Below are 23793 nucleotides of genomic sequence, written 5' to 3'. Positions count from 1 at the left end.
TATAAATAGCTAGACCTATATAGGATTTTTTTTCTGAAGCGCAAAAAAAAAAAAACTCATTTGATTTTAGTTTTCATAATAATGCAGTTTGGTTTTTTTCAACATTATAACAGTTACAGTCACTCAGGTATAATACAAGATGCATCTTTTCTGTATGAACACAGTGACAGTGAGGCCAGTGGTGTCCGGGTCAACCAGCACCCCTTTCATGGTTTACAATAGAACCTTTTTTATGTCATCAGTGTATTGTTGAACTCTTTGGATTGTCACAGAGAGGCCACGTGGGGGTTGTCTTGTATTCTGTGTGCTGACCTGGACCTTCTGTGAAAATGTTTAGTTGGATGATGACAGGCGGTGTAGGATGAGGAAAAATCTTTTGCTGTAAATAGAGGAAGAAACATTTGTCACAGTCAAACAACTGAGATGGATCCAAAGAGGCAAACCTGGGATTATCAGTGAGGAATCACTCTTTAACATGGACTAATCAGGGAAGCTGCACTTTCAACACATAAAGAAGTTACCATACATTTGGTTTCCCTGCTGTGAAGTGGACGAGGTGAGAAAATGCAGGAGTCTCCAGGTATCGCAGGTGCGGATGGCAACTATGCCAACAACGTGCCAGCTTTCCTCACCAAGCTGTGGACGTTGGTGGAGAATCCAGAAACCAACCACCTCATCTGCTGGAGCGCTGTGAGTCCAACCCATAAAAAAAAAAAAAAAAACTATATATAATGTTGGTTTATAAATCCTTTGTAATAAGTTCTTAAAGCCGAAATAATTCAGATAATGTAGTAGTAAATAAGATCTGAATGTGTTTTTTTTTTTTTTGACTGAAAGATCTGAAAATAAGATTAAAGATTCAACATTTGACGTGTGGCATTCTTTTCCAACCCTTCCACGATAACAGATGCTATTATAAGCTCAGTCAGATATTTTGAAGTAGATAGACATCTTTGCGAATAGTCTCATGTTGCCTGTTTTAAAAAAAAAACCATATATATATATTTGAGCAAGAAGACCTTTGTTACCCTAACAAAGCATATCAGATGCACAGGCATTACAGAACATAGGAAAGTTTTCCAGGTTTGTTTCACTGCAAAATGTAGAAAACCAAGACTTTATTAACCTGTGACATAATTTCAAATTTGCATGGAGAAGAATTTACTTGGAATCATATTCCAGATAAGAAACATCATTGTGAATAACACTATAAAAAACAAACTTGGGAAGATATTGCTAGATTCTCTCGCACGCATTGATTTACTCTACATTTTTGAAAAGTACATTAAGAAGACAAGATTTAAAGCAATAATTATGCATTAAGGTCCAAAATGGCCTGTCTTTAAGATATCATCTTTTCCACTGACCTCCATTTAATTTTCATCAGCACAATGAAAAACGACATTCTGCAGCTATTGGAAAGGCTAAGGAACAGGGGTCCTGCTGATGATGCTGACTGGTCATGCGGCCCTGACTTGCTCCCCATTGCAGAATGCTGTAAATAGGATAATATCAACTTGACACCTGGCAGGAAAAAAGAGGCAAAATAATATCCAAAACGCTTCGTAGAGCCTTAATCCCTAAAGGTTTGAAATATTTCTAACAAGTAATAAAAACCTATTGAAATTGAAAAAAAATAGTAACAGACCAAACTTCTTTTCAGTAAAGACAAATAAAAATGTTTTGATTGGATGAAATGCTTAGTTCCATACAAGACAAAAGTTTTCTTGTTGCCTTGAGCCTTAAAAAGACTGAACAGAAACACACAGAAAAAAAACAAACACAGAGAAGCACTGATTCAAGAGTATATTCTGTTTTAAAGCAAAATACAAAGAAAATTGTCGATGGTAACAGAGCTTCTTTAATGGCTTCCCCTAGCAGGAACAACACAGCAAAAAATACAAACTTTGAGCTACATATTTCTTCAGCAATTTCCTATTTCGGTAAAATTACTGAATGTTCTAAGGTTTTCTCAAGTAAATTTTGTCCTTCTTAACTCGTAGGTGATTCTATATTTTGGCTCTAACAGATATATTTAATACATCACTCTCCACCTACTGACAGCATCAACATACATGCATACATGTGTTACTATGATTTATTTATTCATTCATGAGATCACGTGAAGTGTATGAATTGCTTCTCTCTCTATTTGCTATTTATTGTTACTGAAGTTTAGTTTTTAATTGACTTGTGTAACTTTTGTTATCATTGTGTCATGTTTGCCATGTACCTTAAAAAAAGTTTTATTGGTTGATCTCTTGTTAGCATTAGGCTTTTATTCAACTGTAGAATTGAACTGTTATAATTAAACACAGTCATATTGGATTATAAATTCTTTATTGACATAAATGTCATGCCATGAATTGCAAATTTGGAAAGCAGTGGGAAAAAGTAGAGTGAGGAAGTGGGGATTATGTCCTCCAGCAGCCTAAGCCTATAGCAGCCTAACTAGAGATGGCACAGGATATCCTAAATCATTCTAACTATAAGCATTATCAAAAGGGGAATTTGTAAGTCTAGTCTTAACCTACTAAGGCTAGAGTGGTATCAGAAGCAATCTCTTCCTGTGATTAAAAAAATGAAATAAATCAAGAATAGCACCTTAATTATCAGAGCCACATACAACCTTTAGGTACCATTGTAAAGGTAAGAACTACCTGTTTAACTGTTGTTCTATCTTTTGTAGAGAGAGTCACCTATGGAGCTAGTTTTCTTTTACCTTTGCTAACATAGAACTTTTTTTGTGGCAATGGTTCTATGTTCCTTTTGCATGTCTGCTTCTTTCTCTTTGAAACCCCAGTTGGCCTTTGCAAAAAGCTGCTCAGGCTGAGCCTAGTTCTACTGGAGGTTTCTTCCTGTTAAAAGCAAGTTTTTCCTCTCCAGTGTCGATGTTTGCATGCTTGGTAGGGGGGATTGCTGTCAAATCAACAGCAAAATGCAACCGAATGGCAACTTTCATCACATGATTATCCAGAAAAAAAAAATCCTGCAACAAATCCTGCAAAAAAATAAAATAAAGAGGAGTGGTGTTCTAGTGGTTAGAGCATTGCACTTGGGTCTCAGAGGATCTGAATTCAAGTCCCACATACTCCCACAGACTGCCACTCTTGCTCTTTGAGCAAGACCCTTAACTCCACACTGCTCCCTGGGAGCCGCACAATGGCAGCTCACTGTTCCCCAAGGGGATGAGTTAAATGCAAAGAGTTCATTTTGTTGCTTGTGACAGTGTAATGACAATAAAAGTTTAACAAAAGGACAATGACTCAATGGAATCAGCTGGTTTTGTCTAGATAGAAAAACTTAAACCAATGTGTTTGGATGATTTGATTTTATTGTGTCTGAAAAGTGCCTTGAGATGAGGTGTGTGTTATTGAATGGAGCTATATAAATAAACTAAATTCATTTGACTAAATTTTGATGGGCCAGGTGTTGTTTTTATTTTGGCACAATGACAAAACTGTGCCTAATGCCTGAGTTGTTAACCTCATTATAGGAAATCTGGTTAAATAGAAATGCTAGTTTCCATTGGAAGATTTCCACCTATGACAAAGATTTTGTTTGTGACATTACACATGAAATGATCATCTGTGCTCAGAGTGGTTCATGCAGATAGGGAAGTAACTTTTATAACTGTCTGTTTATGTACTTTCAGCTGCTCCCTTATTCAGGGATCATAACACCAAGTCGTTACAAAATGCTCTCAAGTTCTGCAAAGTTTTACACTGAATGCTCTAAATAAAACAACCAGGATTGAAACCCAGGTTCCCAAATTACGCTTAAAGACTTAAACTATTTTACCATAGGGGTTGGTTACATTTATAATCTTGTTACAAAGAGAGACTACAAATCTTGACAACATTTGAAGAAATTAACAATAGGTTGTTTGAAAGGAATAACTGTACTTTTCAAGACTACAATGAGGGGCAAGCAGCAGTTTTTTTCTTTCCAGAAGCATTTTTCTGGAATGTTTGAAAGAAATTACATCTTGACAACTTTTTTTTATTTTATTTTTTTTTTTAGAAATAATAAAGCCTTCTAAGGATTTAGAGAAAACAAAACATTGGGCCATGTTTGACCAATTTGAACAGAAGGTGAAGAGTAGGCATCACTTGACTTTTCAGACCAATTAAAAATAATAGGTAAATAAAGTGATTTGATCCAAGTACCGGTACATGTTAAAAATCTCCATAACAGTTATTTGTCAGTTTGTCTCGATGAACCCCAACTTAATGTATCTGAATATTTGGTGTTTTAAATCACAAATGTTATTGCAGTAATCTGTGGGTTCCTAAAGATAAACAGAAATAAATTTAAACAGTATTTTGGTGGATTTATGCTTCAATTCTGTTCTCCTTTTCCTTTGAAAGATGTGTTCAGTAATTGTCTTCGGAACTGACGACCTCTCACTCTTTTTAGACTGGAACCAGTTTTCACGTGTTTGATCAGGGACGCTTTGCCAAAGAGGTTCTACCAAAATACTTTAAACACAACAACATGGCAAGCTTCGTTCGACAGCTCAACATGTGTGAGTAAGCCTTTTTGCCTTCTCGTTTAACTTCATTTCATCATCCTATTTACTTCTCTATTCTGCTTGTTTTCTAACAGATGGTTTCCGTAAAGTGGTTAACATTGAGCAAAGCGGCCTGGTAAAGCCTGAAAGAGATGATACAGAGTTCCAACATCTTTACTTTCTACAAGGACATGAGCATATGCTGGAGCACATCAAGAGGAAGGTATGTATGCCACCACGCCCTCCCAATATCATAGGGATATCTTCAGATAGTTTAAGGTAAAATATGAAAAAATAAAGAAATAATTACAAAACCAATACATACCAAATTGTACATACATACCAAATTGTTATAATATACCACATTGAAATTGTAAATTTTGAGTATTGAAACAGTAACTTTGAGGTTCTTTCCCTTATTAAGTAACAAAGGAACATCTCTGCTTACCTTATGAACCAATAAAATGCCAATAATCCAATCAAAAACAAATTATAGAGCACATCTACATTTCTACAATGATATGCATATTGCTCTTATAGACCCGAAACACTCTCTATTTTTTCATTTCTTTTTTGTTTTGTTCTTATAGTCAGCTGAACAATTTTGTAGCATTGTCTGTTGTTAGCATAGAGGATCCTCTGTCAAAAGATAATGCCGTTGCAAGGGCCATGTCTTGGAAAAATTTAGGAACTTCTGCATTGCCATTTATCATTAACATTACACAGCAGAAATGAATCATCACACGAGCTGTTTTCTCTGTAAATATAATTCTAGCCAGCCTGCTGAAGCAGACATTTGTAACAACCCATGTCATCTAATGATAAAGAAATCAACACAAATTAGGCAATTAATACATTTATATCTAGTAAAGTAGAATGACAGAGGAAATTGTATTGAACACACCTTTTCAAATTGAAGTCCTATGGGATAAGATAACTGTCAATAAGATGGTATGCATAGGTGTCTGAATTTGTAAATTAAAGAATGTTCACAAATTCAGACAAATATGCTTTTTTTTCTTTTACAGTTATCTTACCCCATAGTCACCATCAACACAATATATCAAAATCTTGAACCATTTGGGGCCTCCTCTATGCCAGCAGGTAGCTGACTGGGTCATCCTTCCAGCCTTTTCCTGTTTCTGCAAGACTGTCTGTTTGGGATCATGGGCTTTTTTTTTTTTTTGTCTGACACTTCTTATGATTTTTTTTCTCCCTGTACTTTATTGGCTTGTCCTGAATCTCAAACGTGCGTCTTTAAAACAAGCTTCTTCAGCAGTGTTTTAGTAAATAGTAAGCGTGCATAAGAGAATAAGGTGCTTTTTTAAAATTACATATTGTTTAGAGAATATGTAAGGAGCTCTTCATGACTCATCATTGTCTGTTGGAAAACTCCCCTGATTCATTTGATTTCTATGTTAAATCATTTGGGGTGCATATGATAATGTTTGGCTTTTGGGGAAAGTAGGTTTGTTTCACTTTCAAATTGTATATAGATTTAAAACACAAAATAAAAAACTTTATTATAGCTTGGAATATAAATCTGATGAACCAGATATCTGATTTGGTATGAATCTGATCAAATTAAATGAAGTTTCATAGTTTTTTATGCTTCTTTTTTTGGTTTTATTTGTAATCTATTGTTTCCACATGTTCAGGTGTCTATTGTGAAAAGCGAGGAGACCAAAGTTCGTCAGGAGGACCTCAGTAAGCTACTCTATGAAGTTCAGCTCCTGAGGACACAGCAGGACAACATGGAGTGTCAGATGCAGGACATGAAGCAGTGAGTAAATACTTTGTTTAGTTTTTTACTTATTTAAATAGAACTGCTCCTTAAATAATTCAGACGGCTCTGCAATGAAGCGTTCAAAATGCTTCATTGTTTTGTTGGAATACCAAAGCAGTTTTACAGCATCATGAAGACACTGACATGCTTTATGTTTGACATGGTGCTTTTTTTAGGGTATGCTTCTGTAGATTTAAAAAATTCCATTTTTGATTCAGTGGTTCACACAATAGAATCATGAAACCATCTTCTTATCTAGCTGTGGTCAAATTAGATCTGACTTGTGGTTTTGAGTCAGTTGTTTGTATCTGTATCAGAGTCCAGGTGTGAATCCTGTTATGCAGAATTTAGTATACATTTCACTGGGGAAACGGAAATCTTGATGGCTGCCATAAAGTCTTGCTGCAGGTGGTTTTCAGTCAGTTAAAGGTTCAAAGCATTGCTTGTTTGGAAGTTTTCTGAACATTTCAATCTGAAAAACTCACACGAAGAGAAAAGACAATTAGAAGAAATGTATTGATACAATCACTTGGTCTTTGGCGCTCAGACATCAGCAGGAAACATAGCACTGAATTTTGATAGATACGCATGAGCAGGACTAAATAGTGGAGGGGAAAAAACTCCCCATTAGGAAGAAACCTCTGGCAGAACCAGGCTCAACATGGCGGTCTTCTGCCGGACCGGTTAAAATGAGACGTGGAAAGCAGTAAAACTTTGATGAACCTTTAGCTACGATGTTGGAGGAGGGTTGAAACGGGGTCATCTGAATGAAGTCACAGCGCAACCACCGCCTGCGCACAGGAGCAAATGTTTTGCGGATCGGGGGCCTTTTAAGATGAACTTTGGATGCCGATTGGCTTTCGTGGAGGTGTGGCTCAAAGCTGATTGGCTGTGTCATAGGTGGATGTAGGCGAGCAATCAGTTTCTTCAGTTGAACTTCCATCTAGGCACCATTTTCACTCAGCCATATTTCTAACATGCTATAAAAGGTTTTCCCCAACAGTCCCATATATTTCCAACTTCTCTATATGAAGCACATCTGATAAAACCAATGAAGCCTTCGATACTGTAGGTCATCCACTATAGGTCATTGTTTTCATTTGAGTAATTAAAGCATTACTGTTTGACTCTGTTATTGTTAGGAAGAACATTTTTTGGTTTTGCAGTAAGTCTAATTTGAAATAAGGGTTGAATCATTTTAGATAAAACTTTCTATGAATAAAAATTTTAATAAAAACTTTGCGACTTGTAGTTCTAACTTTCAGCACAATTTCAGTTAATATGTAAAACCTCGAAGTTTGAAATTTCAACTTCTGAGGACAAATGGAACATACCATTAGGGTTTGGTGTAAAAGTTAAAGGACTAGTGGGGGATGTTCTTTTTTCCGGGGGGATCATCAAAATAAGTGGTCCTCCTAATTGTCAATCATTCTAGCAATATGTTTATTTAAGTCGTTCACTTACCGGTGGTGAGTCTGACATAGTGGAAAAATTGCAAATCTTCTTTTGGAAAGTAAGCTTGTATGAGCAATGCAAACAGCAACTTTTAAATAGAGTGTGCACAAATATAAATGGGCTTGTGCATGTTCTCGCAAAGGTTTAATAGGTGTTCCCTCTTGGAAGTGGGTACAGGGTTGTGCATGTGCATTTTTTTTTTAAGTGGATAGGGCTTTTCAAAAATTTGCACAAATCTTTCACTATACCTATGGTCAAGGGAGGAAATTAAGTTCCGTCCAGACATGTCAACCTCCACCGCCATGACCTTCTTCACTGACCGCCCTGTTTGGAGGCCTTGGTTTTTGTGCCAAACCAAAAAATAAAAAAGACTGTAAACATGTTTTGCCCATTTTTAAGAATGATGAGAAACTACAGTGAACAGAAGGAACAATTACATCTCATTTGGTAATTTGTTGCTTTAACACAAATATCAACCTTTTCTTCATCTTCATGTAGAATTTGTTAAAACACTAAGTGGGGGGTGAGTTGCAGCTGGAAATGATTGTGAACCTCTGCTCTGATTCCTAGAATTAAAGAGTCAGACCTGCTTCTGGGCTGTCAGGTATTCTCCTTGTTATGGTGGAACGAAACACTCAGCAGATGATCTGACGTGTTCTCCAGAGGCCATTGATGCTGAAAATAGCTGCTCGGGGGTCCATTGTTTGAAGGAACGCCTTTGTGCTCAGTATTGTTTGCTGATGTGAAGAGAGAATGTTCACCCCATCACCTGACTGACACACACTCGCATGGTGACAAACTGAGAAATGGGAGCACATGTGTTCCAGTAATGTGTTTCTTTCATTTTATTCAAAATCCTGACGTCTAAAACATCTTAATAATAATGCACAGACCAGGTTACTTTCATTGTTCCTATTTCATAAAACTGACGTGAGCTGAAACAACAGTGTTAATAGTTTTTATCTTCCTTTCAGCAGCCTTCTGAAAACCTGCATATTTGCTTTGCCAGTCTCGATAAATCAATTTGAAAATAAAGACATTCTGGTATATCATGTTGCAAGAGAACAATCAGACAGCTCAAGTAGTGCTGAAGATTTTATTTCAAGCATATATTTCTCTATATTATGCAATCTACAGAAACACAGAAATAAACAGATAGAATCCTATTGTAATATAAAGCTACAAAAAAAAAAAAAACAGAATTGTGATTGTATGACTTAGGAGCTTATTACTGTCTTGCAAGAGTCTAAATAAATATTTTTTTAATCCTTGGTTTGACAGTTGACAGAGTTGATCTGGGTCATGGGAAAAACAAAACAGGTTTTAATCAGAGGCAACTGTGTTTTTGCAAGGACTAAACTTAATCCAAACAACAAACTGTATCAATCCAGGAGAAAGACGAGTTGGTCACTGATTTGCATCAGACTTGAAGGATGGTACACCATGTGCTTAAAAGAGATGGTGACAGAAAATTTTTTTTAAAAGTGCCATTACTGCATGCCAAGAACTTGATAAAACATATTTTAGTTCTTATGCTTCACTAATCTGGGATAAACTCCCAGAAAACTGTGAAAGTGCTAAGTTTCCTCAAATCAAGGTTAAAAGCCTGTTTGATCATAGTTTTCTTTGGCTGTTCACGTTAATATGTTCACTGAAACATCATTCATTTAATTGTGCTCCAACATTTCTTTGAGTGACTCTACGAGATCACTTCTATGTGCCTTTCTCTGTTTTTTTGTAATTGCATAACTGACCTTGAACAAAAAGAAATGTCTGACCCTGATTAAAGATAGAAGGAAATCTAGCTTATTTCCTGCTGTCTATGTAATGTAATATCGGTTCTAGGCCATTCAGTGATTTATAGATTAACAAAAGTATATTGAGTCGTATCTTCTGGGATGGATAGGCTTTAGAGTTGGGTCAAAGTGCTTTACTTTCGTAGTTTTAGTAAGAACATGGACAATTAGTGAAATTTTGGAGTAAGAGATACAGTTTGTTCTTTGTTTTTCAAGTTTAGAAATTCAGATCATTTTGCTTAGTATTTGGCAGAATTTTGTTATAAACTGTATTGTTCGGTTCAAACATGTTGTACATCGCTCTAAGAACTTCAAGTAAATCACTTTCTTATATATATACATATCCTCTCTGATCATGATATTCCAACCACACTGTTTAGATTTGCGACATTGACATTGTTCACATTGATCCTGCACCCACTGAGGTTGCATTTGATTTGCGTTGGGCCACCTTACAGAACAAAACAGCTGTATGTATATATATAAATATATGTATATATATATATATATATATATATATATATATATATATATATATATATATATATATATATATATATATATATATATATATATATATGAGTCAAAGCTGTTTAACAGACTTTCTAAACAAGCTCTTGTTTGTTGCTCTGCCTTGCAGGCAGAACGAGGTTCTGTGGAGGGAGGTGGTCTCACTGAGACAGAACCACACCCAGCAACAGAAGGTCATGAACAAGGTGAGCTTATGTCTTCATAGAAATCATTTACAAGGGAGTCAAACAAAAACAGAGAAATTGAATTAATGGTGATGGGAGGAAATTTTACTCCACAGGTTTTAGATCAGCAAATTATTTCAGTTCTGCTTATTCCATTCCCCTAAATTTATGTTCATACATCTTAAATTAATCCAGGTTTTACTTATATTCCAGAATGTAGCCACTCGCATCTAAGCTGAGATTAATGCTTACTTGTAAAAAAATGTTTGAAATTTTTAATCTTTATTTTCCTTCTCATCAATGAATAAAACTGATTTCATTTTTTTTAATAACTCAAATTCTGCACAAACCGAGAGGTTCCATTCTCTTGTATAAAAATTTACTAAAATCATTTTTTTCTTTGTTAAAACCAGCTGCCAAAGTGATTGTATACTTTTGACTCAAGAGGTGTTTTTTTTTTTTGTCTGGCATTAAGAACGATGCTGATTCATGCTGTGCTTTTTCTCTCCTAACCAGCTGATCCATTTCCTGTTCAGCCAGATGCAGTCCAGCACACCCAATGCCGTGGGCCTGAAGAGAAAACTGTGAGCACGCACACACACACATACCCCCACACCCCCAGAGCAACAGTCAACAAAAATGGGACAAACAGGGCAGCTGCCTCAGCTGACAAACCAAACGATCAAACTGAACAGGCGCCATGAATGGAGACAAGTGCTGAATCAGTCAGTCAGGTGCTTCACTCACAGTGAAGGCAGCACACAGTGCATGACCCTGTTGCAGCCAATGTGTTAAAGTGCTGGCTCAGCTCTGAATCTATGAGCGAACAAGGCCAGGATGAGAAAGGCGAGGCGTGCCCTAATACAAAAAAGACTACAAAAAAAACATAGGATTTCCAGGTCTGTGCCACTATTAGTACTGTAGATGCCAATGAAGGTTTTCCTCTTTAATCTTTCTGAAATCCAGGTTATTTGGGTTATTTTCTCATCATCTGGATTATTCATAGAGTATTCTTACAATAATTTTGTGGGCCGCCTACTCCAAAAACCAGAAGTAAAACCTGCAAAAGCACATCACCATATTCTCAGAACTTCCTATGATGTTTAACCCTTTCGTTTGTTGCATTAGTCAATATAAATGTTGTCTCACATCCAGGAGGTCTCAGGTTCCAATCTCTAGAGGGTTCAGGCTGCTTTTGGTAGTTAACTATGTGGAGGATTTTAAAGATCTACATGAATTATACAACTTGAGTTAAAATTCCAAGTTAAATATGTTTTCGGTTTTTGTTATTTTTTAATTCAGTTTTTAACTTGTTGATACATTAAGAAAGAATTCATCTTAAAACACTGGGGGGAATATGCCCAAAAACTTTGACTCCTTATCACATTTGGATTGTAACTGGCATGACAAATGTTTACGTAAATGTACTGTAGATTGAAAATGTCCAAATAACTATTCTCTGGAGAGATGAATTAGATCTCTACCCTCTAAGTCGTCCATCCATATCCCTTTATTTCACAAAGTGTTTGGGTTAGAAAATCTCTTTAAGCCCTTGATTCAAAAAAGCATAGACATTTCATGGTTTTCCTTGAAAAATATATACATTTCTTAAATTGCATTAAAACCTGTTCAAATTTAATAATGACTTATCTTATGATATGAATTTAGAATCCAGTAGCTGCTTTCTTATTAAAACTATTTACTGTAGCTTTTAGTTGGATATGATTAAGATTATTATATTGTGCAAAGAAAAGTATCGCTCCCTCCCTTTTTCTTTTTCCTCATGCTTAACAGTTTTGGATCACCAAACAGATTGTGATATCAGACAAAGATAATTTCAATTAAGACAAAAATCAATTTTCAAATGATGATTTCATTCCTGAAGGGGAAAACTTTACCACAAACAATTATTGGACCCTGAAGCTAATACATGCTTTTAACTCCCTTCACAGCATATTAAAGCTTTTATCATCCATTGCTAAAGTTGTTTTGATAGAGAATTCTGGTAAAATCATTAGATAATATTTTAGCATGGGAGGCCTGTTTGCAGTCATGCAGCAGCCCTCAGCAGTATTTACATATGGACTTTGACTCCTTTTTGTACCACTCAGATGAATATTTGATGCATTTTTGCTTAAAGTCTCAAACTCATGACAAATATTAACAACACCAAGATGTCCAATACTTGAATCAGCAAAGCAGCTCCAGACCATCATACTGCCACCACCCTGCTTCACTAGTGGTATGGGGTTCCCTTTAGTGTACAAGATGAATCTAAATCCCTGAGGATGCAAAAGATGTTTTTTGGTAGATGTGAGGTGGACCTTCCTAACCATTTGTCTTGCTTAGCAGAGGTCTTAGCCTTTCAACCCTCCTATTGTTGCAGCCTTCTGTTCCAACAACCCCCCCACACACACACACACAAAGGCAGTGGGTGGTAACAGGTGGTTTTTGGTTTTGCACGCACCTGCAGCTTGACTTATTGTGAAAGCAAAAAAGTCCCAACTACAGTACCATTACTAAAAATGTCTTGGAACTTAGTAGAAACGAAATTTATTTTTTTAAGCTCCTAAAAAAGTGGTAAAAAAAATAATCATTTTTTAAAACCTCCAGTCCACACCAGACATTTACCACACAATCCCCCAACACATGGTCTGCTCTTAATCACTCAAATTAATGGGAGGTTCTAACAATTAACAACTTACTCTTAACAATTCCAAATCTAAAAAATAAATTACAAATTTTGGTTCTAAATTAACTTCAATATATTTTAGATACCAAAAGACAAAAACTAGATTGGTAGAAATAACAAATTACAAACAATTAGCATAAATGGCTGCAACACCTATAGATAATGTTGTCTTTTTCTTTTCATTGAATCGGAGAACTCTGGCCTTAACTAGGGATTGTGAGGCAATGCAGAGCTTTTTGTTCTGTGACCTTATTCATGACACCCAATGCCTCCCTGCAGTGATGTTAGTGGACCAAAACCTCTTGGAAATGGCTTTAATGTTTTGTAATTTCTCTATTTGTGAATATTAGTTCCAGGACCTTTAGAAAATACTTTTAAAAATGACTGATTAAGAACCATGCTTTATTTTCAATGTTCTCTAAATCCTCTGGAGTTGCTTTTTGCCTTTCAAACTCCTTTATTTTGTCAGACAAGTTATATTATTCTCTACAAATATAGTCTCTGTAGAGGCTTTAAGCCCCTGAGGTGCTGCGCCGCTTGTAGTAGACTTGAAGTGCTGATTGTTACCTTGATTGATGAATTTATGTCTGACTCTCCATTGCCAATTAAACATCTGTTTATTGCTTATGTTTCTTGTAAAAGTCAATCCAAAATCCAACAAGCAAACATCTGAATCTGCATGGCACCGTGTTGCTTCACCACTCAAAAACTTTTTCCCGCTTGCGAGGTGGATAGAAAAGCTTTTGTTGCCCTTAATAAATAAATCATCATAACTGTGTATTGTCTAAGGCTAAATGTTTCCTAATATAATTTGTAGGTCATTTTAGCTTTAAAAAAATAAGTAAAACATGAAATAATTTATCATTTACATAATAATTTTAATTTAATTTTGTAAAATAAAATGATAAACATAAACTAAGTCATATATTGAATTGAACTTGAACTGAGTTTAGCTGAAATGCCAAAACTTTGAGTGTCTGGTGTGAAGCTAAGCATATATTGTCCTGACAGTATTGACAAACACAGAACTTTGACAAAAAATCTGATGGTCTTCTGTTATTGATAGAGTTATGAGTCATTCCTTCCTGTAAAGCATCCTCTGCCAATTATTCAGGCTTTGAGTGCTCCTAAATGAAGTACTTTATTCCCATTAGGCCTCTGATGTTGGATGATGGCTCTCCCAGCCCTTCTCCTCCCAAGTTCAGCCACCATGTAGAGTCAGTACAAGAATCTTACTACATCCACTCGGTGAGTATAGTAAAATATAACAAAGAAAATGACCTAAGTGTAAATAAGCATGAGCAGATTTGTTTGAATATCTATCTGCAGTTATTAATGCTCTTTTGACTTTCTCAATGACATGTCTCTATCATTACTGATCCCCCAAGCTACTGACCTTACATGTTTAGTACAAATGTTTCCAGCAGCCACATCCACTGAAGCTGCAGCTGTCTGGTTATTCAGGCAGGGCGGGTGTTTTATCGCACTCTTATCAGCTAGTCATGCAAAATCAATCCAAACTGTCTTCATTCATAATGTCTGATCCTTATCTGCAGAGAGAGAGAGAAAAAAAAAAACATTTTGATGAGATCTCTTTGGGCAGTCTGCTAACTGAACACTAGAGGGAAGCAGTGTGTTGTCACTGATACTCATTATTGTCAAGTTTCTGACTAAAAAGACAGATGTTCCTGATTCTATCTGAGGAAGGATGGACCATGAAAAGGGAGTTCAGATTTTCTCCTTGGGCAACAACTTCAAACCGGAGTCTGAAATCAAAGTTTTCAGTCAGAAAGTTTCCTTTTCCAAACTCTATAGACCACTTTGCCTTCATTTCTTTCTTCTCCTTTCCCTTCTCAGCCATCTAGCAATGTTGCGTCCTGTTCTACTGATGGACTGACAGGAGGACCAATAATTTCAGATGTTACTGACATCACTCAAACCAGCATGACTTCTCAGATGCAGTCTCCTGACAGCAGGTAAGTCAGAACCTTCAACACCAGTATAATAGAACTTCCTTCTTCTAAGCACTCCAGGATCTCAAAAGGTGGAAGATAGTTAACTTCCTGCCTCCATACACAGGGAGAAATGCATGATGCTTATCAAAGAAGAGCCTGTGAGCCCAGGAGTCCGCAGTGGAGGAAAAGTGGCTGGGGTTGGTGGAGGAGAAGCTTTGGCAATGAGCTCCACCTGTGAGGTCTGCTCCTCTGAGCCTCCTGTCCTCCCTGTCGCCATGGTACAGTCTGTCCTGGAGGGGAGGGGCTCAGCAGCTTCACTTCTAGAGAGGAGAAGCAGGAGACCTACCACTGACAGGTATGTAAACCCTGTTGAACTCACTGAAATGAATTGATTTGTTTGTGTGTTTAATTTCAGTGTCTGTGTGCAGAGCCGAACTTTCTGAGTCAGTGGAGAATGTAGAAATGAGTATGGAGGAGCTGCAGCAGCTGCTGCTCAGGAGCCACCAGCAGAGCGCTGTAGAATCTGGAGCCGGCGCTGCAATGGATGTAAGTAGATATGCTGCTATGAGTTAAGATGACACAGTCCCAAACAATCAATCCTCTCAACCTGGGAGAAAAAAAAAATACAGTTATGGAGTGAGAAACAATCCCTTTCCTGTTCCTGGAACTTGTAGAAGCACATTTAATGGGAATGCCTTTCAGTAGTGTTTGAAACTGAAACTAACAGCATCACTTACTGTCTGATTATTTCAGCTTAGAAATGTCAGACTGCTTGGGAACACTCACAAGGAACTGAAATGTTATCCACAGCTCAGCAAAAAGGTCAATACAAAGAAAAAAAAATGAAAAGAAGAAGTGATATCGGGAAGAGTATCCGGTCCTGCAGCAGCATAACTAAGTGAATTCAACAGCCTGTTAGTCGCACTACTGAGAACAGGAGTACATTAAAAGCGAGACACATACTTAGAAGTGGCCGGAAGGGATGTTTAAGAAAAGTCTCCTACATTTCTGAAATTTAGACTCACATTAGAGCTCTGAACTTTAACTGGACCATTGGTACATTCTGCTGTAGATAAGCTGCTGTGTTTGGGAATCCTGTGCTCTCAAAAAACTCCAACATATGGCCTCAAACTAGTGTTGCACCGATACCGATACCAGTATCGGACGAGGCCCCGATACTGCCCTAAAATGGTGGTATCGTGATCGGCGAGTACCAACAAATAGGGCACCGATACCATTTTGAGAGTCATAAGTTTATCAACTATTGTCACCCACTCCTGGTAGGCAATAAAAAGTTCTACTGGATTCACTTTGTATTTGATTTTTTCCTGCTTCACAAAGGTAGGCAGCAGCTCGACAAAGCCATGATGGTAATTATTTTACATTATTATGGTATCGGTATCGGCCGATACTGCACAGCCAGGTATCGGGTATCGGTATCGGGGCCAAAAAATGGCATTGGCGCAACACTACCTCAAACTGAACTCTAGAAGTATTTTGCATACATTAAAGATCACGTTCGATTCACTTAGTGCAGGGGGCCCAATTCTACTAGACTTAAAAAAAACATCATTCTCCAATGCATCCACAGAACCTGCTGCTAGTTTATTTTGCAGTTTGATTGGTTAGATTGATTGGTTAGGTCGCACTACTTAACAACCTGGAAGTGTGATAAATTAAACTGCTTTATTCACCTGCCCCGCCATCATCTGACATTAATCGACAGAAAAAGAACCCTAGAAAGATATTTGGACACTGCGACTGTGCAACCGAGGCAGAAGCAGACTGACAGTTCTGGACCGTCTGCCTGCTTTGTTCATAACCAGATCAGCTGTACAAAGGTTGAATAATTTTTTAAGAAAAAAAACTTCAAACAGTTTTGAAAAGTTTATGAAACCTTTTTCCCATAATGATGGTCCATAAAAGTTGCTTTTTAAAATAAATTACTGATCCTCATTCTAATTAGCCTTGTGGTAGCATTACTGTGCACTCTATAGAGCAGTTATTGAAAACTGCCTTTGTTAAAGATCAATTGGTTTATACATTTAGCTGATTTTAATGGAATTAAACATCTGAAATGTTACCGTTGTAGTACATTCATATAAAATTGCATACATATTTTACTTAATACAAATATAAATCTAAGTTTCTATTGTTTGTTTGTTTCTGCAGCCTTTCAGTTTAAGCCTGCCTCTGACTGAATGGAACTTCACAGAGATGGAGTCCAACCTCAAATCTGTAAGTCAAAGTGTATTATCTGTGGAGCTGCAGGGTAAAACACAAACATAATTAGTCTGGAGTGAACTGAGAATTAGAAAAATAACGTAAACCAGCTTAAAAGCTACTATTGGCACATTTTGTCCCCTCTTTGAGGATGCAAAAACAAATGCACTAATGAAATAGAAAAACAATATGTCAGCTTTCTACAGCTATAAGAAGGATGATCACTACAACTTCTCCAGCTATATGAAATGAAACTAAAACAGAAAGGAAATTAAAGAGAAATACACGTATGTATTTTTTTCCCCCCACCATAATGTAACTTTGAATGGCAAAGAATATTATTATTACAATTATGTGAATTTAATGCTTGAATTTTCTTCAGATCCCTTTTCAGAACAGCTGCCACAATTCATCAAATATCCTAAAATGAAAAATATCTATATAAAAAGATGTCAACCTTTAATATCTATATAAAAGAGTCAACATCTGAATCATGTCATTGATACAAGAGGATTTTTGTCAAAAATCTATAACATTTGCGGAGGTTTCTTTTCTTTACGACCAGAATGAAGAAAAATCAGTAACTCCTCATTAAGTTAGAAAAGTGGAAACAGACTACTTTCCTACAGCAGTAATGGAAGTTAGAGTAATTTGGGAGTAAGGCAGGGCAGGGCGAAACTCTCAATCCACAGATTTATCAATACTGTGATGGATGGAGAGAGGCAGAACAATCATTAAACTTAATACTTTCTGTGATAAACAAATAAATGTGTCCTACGCTTTTGTAATATTGAAAGCCTCAGTCAAGAAGATGATCATATTGGATAGTATGATCTTTAAATTATCATAAAACAAAATAAACAGATGGCCTTTTAAGACATGTCTTATTTCCAGCCTCAGAGAGACAAGTGCTAAAAGCCTGAGCTCACCAGGTAATCAATAACATCTCTAAGGTCCAATCCTTCTCACCAGATTCCTACTGAGCACAGAGGATGCTGAAGCTCTGAGATCAGGCAATCTTTCATTTGGTCATCAGAGGATTTTTCATAACAAATAGATGGAACAGATGGAATAAAAAAACTACCATGGTACAAAAATCTAATGCTAAAGGACACTCAGTGACTTAATAAACATTAATTATGCTGATGACTGATTGAGGACCACTGATAGCATAGAGAACAACAAGATTCTTCTCTGCTACATTATTTCCAACAGCCTTTTATCCCACATACATGCTAGAAAACCTTTAAAAATGTTTAACACTAAGTTAACTGTGCATGAACCCTTTCAAAATGTTCAGATTGTAGAATAACCTAAAGGAAAGTCGATTCATTCTTTATCCCTGCTTGGTTTTTCTTTGTGGAGATGAAAGTCAGTGGGGGAGAGAACTGAACCCCTTGGTACAGTCAGAACTTACGACACATGACACACTGTTTGTTTTTAGGAAGCACATTAGATTACACTAATTTGTTAAGTCTATAGTATTTTCTGTGTTGAGAAAAAAAGTATTTATCTTTATGAATGTGATGCAATGTGTTTTTTTGACAGTACATGTTCCATAATCAGGAAGCAGAGGCTTTTCCAGCTGCCAGCTGTGAAGATCAGTGACTCTGAGCCATGGAGTGTCATTTTCAACTGATACAGTAGGTAACAAAATATGATCTCATAATTAAACCCTTTATTTAAGGTACAGTGGGGGTCTTTCTTTTTCCGAGTGGATCATCAAAATAAGTCGTCCTCCTAATTGTCAATCATTCTGGTGATATGTTAACGTAAGGCCGTCCTATGTGCTCATCCTCATTTTCACTTACCAGTTGTGAGTCTGACATAGTGGAAAATTTGCAAATCTTCTTTTGGAAAGTAAACTTGTATAGGCAATACACACAGCAACTTTTAAACAGAGTGTGCACGAGGAGAAATGGGCTGTTGCATGCTCTAACACGCCTTTAATAAGCGTTCCCTCTCGGGAGTGGGTACAGGGTTGTGCATGTGCATTTTGAGGGCTGGTCTTTTAAAAAAAATTTGAATATCCTTAAATATAGCTTTAATAAAAGTAAAAAAATCACTTATTTTCACATTAAATCTGCAAAGACTGGTGTAGTTAATTGAATTTCTAATATTGTTTTCATATAGAATAATCAAAACAATTAGTAGTATTAGGCAGTGTGCATTTTTATTCATTCCCCTTTGTTCTCATACCCATTAAATAAAATCCTGTGCAATCAATTGCCCTCAAAATTCATCACTAGGAGTGATGGCCTAGTGGTTAGAGCAGTGTGCTTGTGATCTGAGAAGTTCGATCCGCACAGCCTCCACTCTGGGTCGCTGCGCAAGCCCCTTCCCCCACACTGCTCACCGGGCTCCCCAAGTGTATGGGTCAAATGCAGATGCAAATTTCACCAGTGTGAAATCAATAAAGTTCAGTTTTTTTTTTAAATAGACATTTAATCTGAGTATAAAACAAGGTGTTCTACAAAGGCCCCTGTTGTTTGTTAGACAATATCAGTGAACAAACAAATCCTGAAAGTCCAGGAAAACAGTAGAGAGAAAGTTGGAACTTTTAGAGAGGATTGCTTTGTTCAATCCGCCATCTGAATGTGGAGAAAGGATAAACCACCTCCAAATGTACCCAATGCAGGCTGGGAATGGGAGATATCTTACAAAGAAGCTGCCAAAGACCACCAGTACTTCTGGAGAACAAACTCAGAATCTGCCAACAGAACAGACATTCCATAAAGTTAAATAAATAGATTTAATCTTTCTGGAAGAGTGGCAGGAAGACAAACATTGTTTATTGAAAGCTTTAAGAGTTTATAGCTTATTACAGGGCATGAATGAAGGACTTGAGGCATGAGGAAGATGGTTCCTGGCCAGCTTGGCCCACGGAAGACAGGGGAGTAGGAGTTAAGGTTGCAATAATAAAATTACTAGTTTAGCCTGAGGTTAACTCTCCTGAGCCTAAGGGTAATTCTTCTTGTGCTAAATGCCTGAAGAGACACTCTGACATCCCATCTTGTTTCTCTCCTCAGGCCACAGAAGCTGCTGTTCCACTCATTATTCTACTCCACATGAGTTTGAACTGAAAGCCCTGCCAGGCTATTTCCTACATGCTGCTTTGTTTCCATTCTGTGCACATAAGGACATCTGAAAGAAAGAGGACAATGGGATTTACTAACTACTTCCTGGTTAGCTGGCTGACATGCATTTGATGTCCACATTTGCAGTTAAGGAAACAAAATAATGTTGTCATGATAATGATAACATTATTATAATAACATTATAAATGATTCTCATTTAAAGCCAGATGGATGCAGAATGCTCATTCTTGGCTTCTGCACTTTAGTCTTTCTGCGAATTCTAGCTAGGAAATTTGTTTTTTGTTTTTTTCCCTCCTATATATAATTTATTTGCAAAAGTGTTTTAAATAATTTAGCACAAGAAAGGCAATCATGTGGGTTAATGTGGCGCATTTGAAAAGTAAGTGTTCTTAGTCTGTGTAAAAGTTCCTAAACTCTTACTGAAAAATCACTGTAAGTGCTACAATAGAGGAGAGGTGTTTTAGCAGTTTTATAGCCTAGAATTCAAATGTAAACCAAACTTTAACCGTTCAAGAATGAATGGGTTACAGGTCCAGGAAAGAAACCAGTCACCCATCTCTGTTGGCAACAGCCTTTAGCTCAATCTGTGGGTTCCCAGGCCAAAACAGTAAGTCTTGGTTTTTCCCACCCTCTCCTGCTAATGGGGCTTGCCCAAAAACTGGTACCCAGGAGGAATCTTGTAGAACGGGCATATGCCCTGTCCACCTCAACTGCCTTCTTTCATTGCAGAGAAGCAGTGGCTCTACAGGGCAAAGCCCCTCACCCTTTCAATTTTAATCCAGTTTATTTATATAGTGCCAATTCACAACACATGTCAACTCAAGACACTTTTCAGAGACAGTTCAATCAGATTATACAGTCAGACTATGAGACTCTGGGGAAAACCAGCCCATTGATGAGACTTTGATTTTGTAGGATTAGTTTCTCCTGGATGAGAATGTGCTGACATGTAATGACTGTACAGCAGGGGTCTCCTTGCAGGTTTTAGTGGCATCCCTGCTCCAACACAGCAGACCCAAGTAAACGGCTCTCTACGAGGCCTTTGCCAAACTTGATGGCATAGTGAAGAGATAATTCAGTCATTTTGACAAAGATTAAATTATGCATCTAAAAACTGCAGGACAGTAGATCTTGAGGACTAGGGCTGGAGACCCCTGCTCTACAGCAAGTTCTCACTGTGAGAATGCATTTAGCAACAGTGGAGAAGGAAAGCTCCCTTAGACCAGCAGAACCAGGCCCAATGTGAGGCTAAGGCTGACAGGGGATTCGATGAGAGAGAAGCAGACATACAAAATGAACATTTAAACACAGATCTATATATGCTTTCTCTGTTAAAATATGTAGCAGTAAATAAGCTCTATAGGTGGCGCTATTGAGGAAAGAAACAGTTACGCAGACAAGCACTGAGCCAGTTTTCATGTCTAAGGGATGAAAGAGAGACTTACTTTTATTCACAGTAAAAGCTGAGCCCCTAGCTATATCTAGGAGAGAAACCGGACTAGGCACTGAAAAAGAGGCCCACTCTATCATCTATAATCTAAGATGTTGATGGCAGCAGCCCAGATGATAGATCTCTCCAGGATAGCATCACAGCTGAAGAGGAACAGGCAAGATGAAGCTACTATGATCAGAAAAAGCAGAGAGATTAAAGTTTGGGGTTGAACTTCCTTTTTGTCATGATCAATATCTCTTGACCATAAGTGTGGTGTGGAACAGAGACAGACCACCGAGTAGAGAGTGTGTTTTTTTTTTGTCTCAGCTCTTTTCTTCGAACCAAAGCAGTGGCCACTTTATTACATAGGAAGCACAATATGTATCCATTTTTCTACCATTTCTCTTCAACTCCATCCTAACATCACTTGATCCAGAAGCCTTTCTTAAGCAAGCAGGAAAATGTGGATGGATGGAGTTTAACCTACCAACTTGACATGTCCTTGCACTGATTGGCCAAATGTTATAGTTTCTATTTTTATTTGTGAAATAATCCAAAAATACTTCTTATTTGAAAGAAGCCTAACCAGTTCTTCATTCTGCACCATCTACATCTCAGAGGTTTGACATTGGGCCATGTTTTTTTTTTTTTGGTTGTAGAAGAGTGACACTCTGTAAAGCTCACAGAGGCTGCATATGGATACATATTTAGTTGATATGTTTGTGAGAGCACATATAGAGCTTAATCAAACAATTCCTATTTTTTTTCCCTCTGAAAACAATTCAGTACATCTGAAAATGGAGCTGGAGTTTTTATTACCACATGTGTGATGGTATTGTTTCTTACAACTTAATCTGTAACAGAACTTTTGCAAACCTTAAAAACTGTAAAATAACATTAAGAACATTTACTACCTTTTTTTTTTCCATTTTTGTGTAAACTTATTTTGTGCTCAGCATTGGTTGCAGGCAACAATTATTTGTGAAAATGTGATTAGGAGAAAGTAGCTGCAGATAAGTTGAATTGTGCAATATTGTACAGAACTGTGAGAATACTGCAATGCACAGATGACCATTGGAATGTAGGACATGAACATTTTGCAGTTTGAGTTGTGGAGTAGAGCGGACTACAATGAGATGCACAGCTGAAGGAGAAAGTTAGCCTGAGAGTCTAAAATTGCTGCCATTCATGCTGAGCTGCACTGAAGCTTTCAGCACTTATTACAGTACAATGAAGTGACATAAGCAGTAGGAAGCCAGCAGCTTGTGGTCAAGCTGCTGGCTTCCTACTGGGTGCCTTTTGCAGTGGCAGTACCGTAACCTTTTCACCCGCAAACATGGTTTCAAAAAAAGCACACATTAGCTTTAGCTTTGCGTTGCTTTTTTTCATCAAATTTCTACTGTTGCACAAACATTTTTTTCTCAAACAGACTGAAACTCCAGTAGAACATGTTCCCACAATTAACGCAATGTCTCACTTTTAGGGAAATGCAAAGTGCGTTAGTTCAGAAGTCTCAGAGACAAAAAAGAGGTTTTTCTAATATGCCTAAATATTTTCTTGAATAGACTAAAATAGTTTTTTGTGACCTCCAGGTTAATGTTTAATTGGTTGAGCTTTATTCTCTGTACATGAAAGAAAAGTGACCTTTGGTGTAAAATAAGTGAAATTGCACTAAAAAAAATCTAGTTGTAAGATATCCTTAGGCTAAGCAGTTGTTTTTGTTCCTCATCATATGAGTGTAAATGGCTTTTTCAAGGGGTGATGAATTGCACATTCAGTTGCTGTTGTGTTCCTAATTTATTCTGTTTTAAATTTTAATCATTTGCACTGGCAGGGAATAGATGTGTGTTAAAATGGCATTTATGCTCGTTGGGATTGCAGATGGATAAGGAAGTATTTTTGTTCAGTGGCTGAAAAGACATCTGCTGTTAACAAAGCCTGGCATCCCAAAAGCACCTCTGCACTGTGAACGTTCATGAATAAATCTACATACAAATTCACAGCACTTGCTCTGCTAGCAAAAGATAATAGAAAGCAAGTACACACTGTCTCTAAAGGACAGGGATAATCTCAGTACTTAGGTGCTTTTGAAAGTGGGCCACAAGTCGCTCAAAATATGATGCATTTAGTGGGATTTTTTTTCTTGTT

General features: G+C 37.1%; 1 protein-coding gene across 1 annotated transcript; it reads left to right on the top strand.

Annotated features, from left to right (window-relative positions):
• Positions 1-142: 142 nt before the first annotated feature.
• hsf4 (heat shock transcription factor 4) lies at positions 143-20811 on the top strand. Its single transcript, XM_038293919.1, has 13 exons — positions 143-690; positions 4420-4528; positions 4609-4736; positions 6172-6296; positions 10191-10266; positions 10762-10829; positions 14092-14185; positions 14795-14913; positions 15017-15247; positions 15321-15438; positions 17065-17130; positions 18664-18755; positions 20143-20811. The coding sequence occupies exons 1-12, from the start codon at positions 565-567 to the stop codon at positions 18721-18723; spliced, it is 1320 nt and encodes a 439-aa protein (XP_038149847.1). The 5' UTR covers positions 143-564; the 3' UTR covers positions 18724-18755; positions 20143-20811.
• Positions 20812-23793: the final 2982 nt, after the last annotated feature.

Source organism: Cyprinodon tularosa, unplaced genomic scaffold (genome assembly GCF_016077235.1).
Source record: "Cyprinodon tularosa strain WSP-4 unplaced genomic scaffold, ASM1607723v1 ctg332, whole genome shotgun sequence".
NCBI lineage: Eukaryota > Metazoa > Chordata > Actinopteri > Cyprinodontiformes > Cyprinodontidae > Cyprinodon > Cyprinodon tularosa.
This window is presented reverse-complemented; position numbering and strand designations above follow the sequence as displayed.

Excerpts from the sequence above, each read along its gene's own strand:
- hsf4 (XM_038293919.1), top strand. The coding sequence starts at position 565 with ATGCAGGAGTCTCCAGGTATCGCAGGTGCGGATGGCAACTATGCCAAC. Across the intron at positions 4,737-6,171 it reads TGGAGCACATCAAGAGGAAG|GTGTCTATTGTGAAAAGCGA; the intron begins GTATGTATGCCA and ends CCACATGTTCAG. Across the intron at positions 14,914-15,016 it reads ATGCAGTCTCCTGACAGCAG|GGAGAAATGCATGATGCTTA; the intron begins GTAAGTCAGAAC and ends CTCCATACACAG.